The 7,544-nt window shown below is 29.7% G+C and overlaps 1 protein-coding gene across 1 annotated transcript in view; it reads right to left on the bottom strand.

Annotated features, from left to right (window-relative positions):
* Positions 1-4,821: 4,821 nt before the first annotated feature.
* Positions 4,822-7,544, bottom strand: part of LOC106106818 (protein CLEC16A) — a 10,808-nt gene continuing 8,085 nt past the window's right edge. The window contains exons 8-9 of the mRNA XM_013287476.1: positions 6,846-6,974; positions 4,822-6,442 (exon numbers count right to left, since the gene is read on the bottom strand). Coding sequence (XP_013142930.1) covers positions 6,329-6,442; positions 6,846-6,974 — 243 coding nt within the window. The 3' untranslated portion in view covers positions 4,822-6,328. The remainder of the gene's footprint in view (positions 6,443-6,845; positions 6,975-7,544) is intronic.

The raw sequence follows: 7,544 nt of genomic DNA on the forward strand, positions 1-7,544 counted from the left end.
TCGCAATACAATTTTATATCAAACTTATACCGGCTTAATGACTTGACTCTATAATCTATGGACTGTAAATGGATGTTATGTGATAGCGTAAATCTGACCGTTATTATAAGTGATTCGGTAAGCTGAGATCGGTCGATTATTTGCACGTTTGAATAAATTGCAAGCTCCTATCGATATTCGTAACTAATTTTAAGTGTACTTTGCTAGATTTAACTTGACATCAGGGCGCCTATGAATGCCATTCTTTTATGTGAAGGGAATGCTTTGACTGCATCTTTTTATATACAGAGGATTAAAAAACAATACGGATGGTTTACGATTATTACAGTCGTTGAGATTCATTGTCCTCTGAAGTTAGATACATGTAGATATTACAGCTGTAGATAACTTCAGAGTTCAGAGATCATTCACGTGTAATGTTCAGTTCATTCTATACTTACAGATACGCCATTTTATAAAGAAATCATCAATCGATTCGTTGTCTATCTGATTTTTTATGTATTAAATGTGAATGAGAATATATTTATCACATTTCAGTGTAATTTTAATAAATAAAAATAATGGATATTATTAACAAAATTATTTTAAAACTGCCTTTGTCTAGTTGCGAATTTATATTTTAAAATAAATATTAAAAAAATCATAAAAATAGTTATATAACTGACAATAATGATTGTTAACTGATGTATGGAGTATTATGAGTACGTGCGGTTATTTGTTTTTAATATTGATGTCCAGATATATGTATGTGTGTAGTTCAACCGTCGGGTTTGTAGGCTGAACTTATTTTAATATCGTTTTAGTTTTTATTATCAAGTTAAAACATAAGTAAACCCTTTATAATACATGAATGTAGGCTTGTGTTTTCCTTCTGGGCTCAATGTTTAAAATAGCATCAAATCTTTGTACCGTTTCATGATATCTAATTCAAAAAAATCATATCGTGTCAATGCATTTAAACGAGTATTTTTTTAAAGAGTAGAAATGTGTTGTAACTTGTAAAACAGTGTTTTTATTATAGTAAAGATCAAACACGACGTCTGAACTACGAAACACAGTAATGTACACCAAAAATGTACTGTAATATATAATTAGCTGATAAAATAAATATTGATGTATAGTGAATGATACTGTTTGACAGTAATGTTTTTATGTGTAAGAATCTATGGTAAATATAATATAATAAATGTGTGTTATGCGTGCATTGTATATTGCACAATAGAGTACAGTTTATAAAGTATATATTATATATTTTAGAAATATTTGCACCTTTCGTAGTGATGTAATGTTCGCAGGATTTAGCTACGACATATTTATGAGTGGTATCACTTGAAAGCTATGTGAATTGAAATAAATTTTAAAAAATATATGTGACGTACCGAAATGTAAATGTTAAAGGTTTTTGATTAGTTTTTTGTCAATTATATCTCTATCTTTGTAATCAGATTGTAAAAGTGTAGTTGTTTTGGATTATTTAAATGTAAGAATGGTCAATTACTTATGTTTATTGTAAGATTTTTCGCTTTGTTTGAACGATGTCGGCGTTGCATGCTGTCTACAGAACGCTTAACAATTTTTATTGAGCCATTTCATAAGTATTATTAACTAACCAACGTACTATCACTATCTTATAAAAAATGCATATTCATTTCAATTATTTATGAACATACAATGAATAACACAAAGATAACTAAATCCACTACAATTTTAACTTGGGCATTATTTAATACAACAAACAAAAAAATTATCTGTATTTGTGAATTTTTTCGAACAAACAAGTATGAAAATGTGAAATTTCATGAGTTGTTCTCTTCTATTAAACGCAAAATACAGTCAATGGTAGAATATTCATGTTATAATTTTGCACAATATGAACCCATATGAATAGATGTTAAGGAAAATATGAGCTTCATTTAGATTAACTGGTTGCTTGAATATTGTATGTAACGAAAGATTCCACACGTTTAATTTCAAATTACCGATATTTTTTTAAGTTTTTTTTTAAATCCCGATTTATTTTTAGATTTTATAAGCTTAACGAAATGTAATTTTTTATACGAAACCTTCATCTGCCATTATAGAGCCACTTTCAAACGCACATAATTGGTGACAGGGTTCATATTTTATATTTATCTAAACAGAATATTATTCATTTACCGTTTTACTTCCTAACGAAAATACATTTTCCACTAAAAAGGTATTTTTTACAAAATCTACTATCGCTTTTTTAAATAATTTGTAGAAGAAAGATATTTATCTAACGTTTTAATAACCCTCACTTTAAGGTTTTAACTACATCAAGAAAGGCACTTTTCAAATTTTGTAACAAAACAATACACATTTCTACCACTCAAGTAATGCTTCCTAAATATTCATAACAGACAAAAACTAATGCGCAGTATACTTTAGACAAAATATGAAGTATAAATAATCATTTTTCATTATTATTTATGGATAATACATTTAATTTACTCTAACTAGATATGTAATAAAATAATTATTATAATATAAATGTGTAGAAGCAATTTTATACTTTATGAGCTTTGCAATGTGGTTATATGGATTTTTGTTGGTATGTACAATCGGGAAATCTGGTCGTGTTCCACTTTAAAGGTTGCAATCGTTTGAACTATTTGTACACATTTGGACCACGACGCGATACGATAACTAGAAGGCAGTTTTTTAAATGTGTCTGTCTGTACAAGAATTATTTCTTATTACTATGATGCCTTCCTTTGCCCAACTCATGCTACCTAAATAGTGATTTCAAAGATGAATAAGAGTAAATCTTGAAGGAACATGGTTTTTCTGTAAGTGGAACACCGAGAACTTCCGCGACTGTACTTACAATGTCTTACATATGTGTGCTTCCAAACTATGCTTGTTAGGCAGTTTACGAACTCTGCAGTGGGTCCTAGGAATTGTTGCTAATAAATATAGCTAATTTAATACTTTATAAGCTATTTACGGCCTAATTTGTAGCTACGTTTTGATGCCTCGCAAATTAAGAATGTTACATTTAAATGGCATTTTGCTGAAAACACATTGAAACAATCAATGTATTGGATTTATTTTATTTATTTCATAGACTAAGGCAATGATATGGTTTTAATTTTTTTTATTTTGGACCTTTCAACATCATCTCACCATACGTTACCACCGAGGGGCTCGGAGTCTACCCTAGGTTAGGGCTGACTTGCCATAGTCAACCACGCTGGCCAAGTGCGGGTTGGTATTTTGGACATTTAAATGCATATATCTCTTACTTCTGTGTCAAAACACAACAACGAAATATATTTCAAACGAAATGGATTATATACTAATAATTTTGATGGCTTCTTTTTATGTGTGTTTTTATTTTCTTGCCACATTCGAGGTGTCACATCGTAGCTATCCAATTGTATTTAATTCGTCGATATTTCTGAATAAATGTGTTTTGTATATAATTAACATACTTATCCGCAATAGAAATAGGATTTAAAATGGCATAATTGTTAATCAAGCGACACTTTACAATTTTATATTTAAATGTAACTTAAAAGCTTTGTACTAACTGTCTCTTACTAAGTTGCGCTGACCAATATAAATCGTTCAAGTAATTATAAGTTACAATTAAGATATAGTTTCTGTAAAAATCGTTCCTTTAGATTAATTATCAATAATTTAGATTTTGAAAAGACTAAAATAATTATTTAATACATCTATCATATTTTTTTTATATTTCATTTTCTGTATCTCAATATTTCACGAATTCAAAGACTGTTCGCAAGTTTTTGTACTAACACTGCCACATCAGGATTGTATAGCTAATAAGGTAGTCTTTTAGTATTACACTAAATCTACCCTAAGGTTAAGGCGATTCTGATTGGCAATGTCTATTTTCCTTACGTTTTATTAAAGAATAATTTATTTGGAATGTCATGGATAAACAAAAAGATTGTTTAATGTCGCTGTAAAATCGTATTTGTGGGCTATTTAATGACTGTGATTATATTTATTCCAAGTATTGAAATTGATTGATGAAAAGAGTTATATCTCTTCGGTGAACAATTACAAGATGTGACTCTTTTCATTATCGTCGATTTAAATTTTGTGTTAAATTATTATTTCGTTATGCTCATGAGCAATATAATTCTGCGTAAGATTATTTCGTGTTATGTAAATAGTTGTTTTTTTATGTATTCGTGTCATAACATTGTTTGTATAATTTTAAAACATTGGTGCATATCATGTGTATAGAACAGATGATTAATCAAATAAATTAGAATGGAAATATAGATTGTGAATGTTTTATTTATTTACCCAACTGACGTTCAATTTAAACGCTCAAAATCTTCAAATCTTATCACACTCGAGTGCATTGAAGCTGAGTCATTTAAAAAAAACGATCTCTTAAATTAGGAATGCCGGCTAAATTAAATTAATGGTGTTTAGACGATTAAATAGTCTTTGAATTAAGGCATTGAAATTTCTTTTTTTTTCAGAGAAATGGGAGAATGTTCATGAAAATCTTGTAAGTAACTTGGTGTACAGCATACTAGCGTAAACGCAGTAATGGGTATTAATTTTTAACAAAATCATATTGTTATACAAAAATGATTTTTTTTTTTTAAGGCGAGATCAGCAGATTTTTATTTGTCATTTCTAATCAATAAAATGTAGTGACTTGTAAATATTATTATTTTAATTCCAGGGGTATAACATTATCTATGAAACGCCGTTTATATAATTAACAAAGTATATTATTATAAACATGCGCCCATTATAAACATATTGAATAAAACACGAAAATAAATATAACATGTTAAATATATATTTCATTTCAACGCTACAACATTTTATTTGTAAACATAAATGTCTATGTACAATTATTGCATACCTTAAATAAAATCACAACATAAAACCAATGGTGTTCATGAACATATATATTAAATATAATCTATAACTGTCAGTGTCAATAAGTTTTACCTAGAATTCGTCAATAGACTATTTTTTAAGTATTATTCATTTATTTAATATTTATTTAAGACCAAAAAGAAACATTATACTGATGTTATTTTTTTTGCTTACAATATTGAATGACTATGACGATAAAACAGTATGAAATAAAAACTGTTTTACCGACATTGTCAAATTTCCGAACGTTTCATTTCGATTCGTAATCTTTGACAAACAAAAGTCACTTAACAGTGTCAAAGAGTAAATAAATGTTTGTTAATAGTAAACTAGTTTTTTTTTTTACTATTTGACACACTATTTTCTAGATGGAAGTACGTAATCATACCGTGAATTTTTTTACAATATTTAGAGTGTATGATACAAAATTTGTGATTAAAAAATTTACAACGCAAATTTTAATCTAAAATAGTATTTATTTTAATCGGTTTTAATCCGATATCTAAAAAAATAAAGGACGGTGATTAAAAGAGATATTGGACAAAATATTGATAAATAGGTAAAAAATATAGGAAAAAGTTTAAACAAACGTAGCATTTTCATAAGTGAAAGATTAAATAATTATAAAAGGCATAAACCAAATACTAAGAACAAATATACAAGAAAAAAAATATCACAATAGTTAGTTTAGAAAATTTAGAAAAGTCTTTTTTGCAACTTTTTAAATAAAAATGTCGTTTATAACATCAGTTTTTTTATTGACATACAAATAATGTGATGCATACTACGAAAAAAATAAAAAAAAATATTTGTATGCCTTTTTTTTCTTATGGTTATGTATGCTTTAATTTTCACGATATGTTTATATGGACCAATCAAATTTGAACTTCAGTATCATTTTTTCGGTTTTTTTTTCCAATTTTATTTAGCATTTTCACGATCCAAATATAATTTAATTAGAATTGTCATACATTGGAAAAATTCCTTCTATAAAGCAACAAAAAGATCTTAAAAATAGGATATTTTTTGTCTTTACTATTTAAGTAGGAAGTTTTCTATGGTTACTGATTTTTTTCAAAAAAAATATATATATAAAAAGTAGGAAGATAATAAGCGATTTTACGTTTTCATTAAAATTAAAATAATGGTCACTATGTTATTTTTTCCACTTAGGACTGGCCTTAACATGAAAAAGATCATCAGACAAACGCTACATTTAAAAAAAAAACTTAATTTTATCTCATTTTTTTAAGCATTTCACATCAAATGCGACAACCTAACATAAATAACTTTCATATACATAACTGGTCACATACGCTATACCATTTCAGGATAGACAGTCTAGTAACAAATTCTATTCACGAAGAACGAACTCGTGCTATCTGTAAAACATTGCATTTCCTACCTTATCACGTGGTATTAAAGGCTAATATCATATGGTTTCGACGATTCCTTTCCTCTTGTATCGCGTCTCGCCGGAGATGAAGGAAGTCTCTTCAGATGACGTCACCACTTTCATACTTTGACTTGATGTACTCGGTTGACTCTGTAATCATACTAATATTATAAATGCGAAAGTTTGCAGAACCGTTGCCTACCCTTAATCGACGGAGGAGGAGACATAAACAGGATATTTCCCCTTCCTATGCGTCTTCTCCGCCGTCAAATCCATTTTTCTTTCCCATTAAAGAAGGTTTCCTCTTAAGAAAACGGTGAAATGGAAAATGGACTAAAATTAGGCCACACTCATCAGACCGCACGTGGAATTGCTTCTACTTCACGCCTGTCGGTGTGGTCGTGGTATTTTACCGGGCGAGCCGACCCTACAGTGCTAAGATGTTATTGGTAGAGTCCGCTTAGTGTGTTAGTTTTCTGTGTAGTGGTATTACGTAGCGTGTCGACTCCACAGTGCGAAGATATTAGTAAATTAGTAAGAAATAGTTGTATACCTGCGTAGTGAGAGGAGCGGCGTTCCTCCTGATGTCCTCCAGCGGGATGTCCTCCGCGCGCGGCCGCGGCGAGCCCTCGCGCGACGCCTGCGCGCTGCTGCTCCGGGATATACTGCTGTATAACCATATTTATATTATTAAATAAAATACATATGTTTTTCATATATTAGACACTATGTTCCCGTGCGGCTTCATTCGCATTTGTAAAACTATCAATTGCAAATGTCAAAACTGAAATACTTAAATGATAAGGAAATCCTTTGACATTGCATAACAATTACTGCTGCTTGGCTTGTAGTTTTTGTCCCTTTCCCGCATGACAGTTTTGCCAATGTATTAACCCCCTCACTTATTAAAGATTTATAGTATGCTATTAAGCTTGTTAATAGCGTATCGTAACTGTAGGGATTTTTGTTAAAGAAAGAATGACTCAAAAATTTGCTCTGATTACTGACATCCTACGCCACGAAGGAGTGTGTGTTTACGGTTTATTATAAGTATAAAAGTATAGATATATAGATATAGATATAGATATGGATACGGATACGGATACGGATATGGATACGGATACGGATACGGATACGGATACGGATACGGATACAGATACGGATACAGATACAGATACAGATACAGATACAGATACAGATACAGATACAGATACAGATACAAATATAGATGATGAATATGGTTACCTCTCCC

The sequence above is a fragment of the Papilio polytes genome, unplaced genomic scaffold, assembly GCF_000836215.1.
Source record: "Papilio polytes unplaced genomic scaffold, Ppol_1.0 DF822067.1, whole genome shotgun sequence".
Taxonomy (NCBI): Eukaryota; Metazoa; Arthropoda; class Insecta; order Lepidoptera; family Papilionidae; genus Papilio; species Papilio polytes.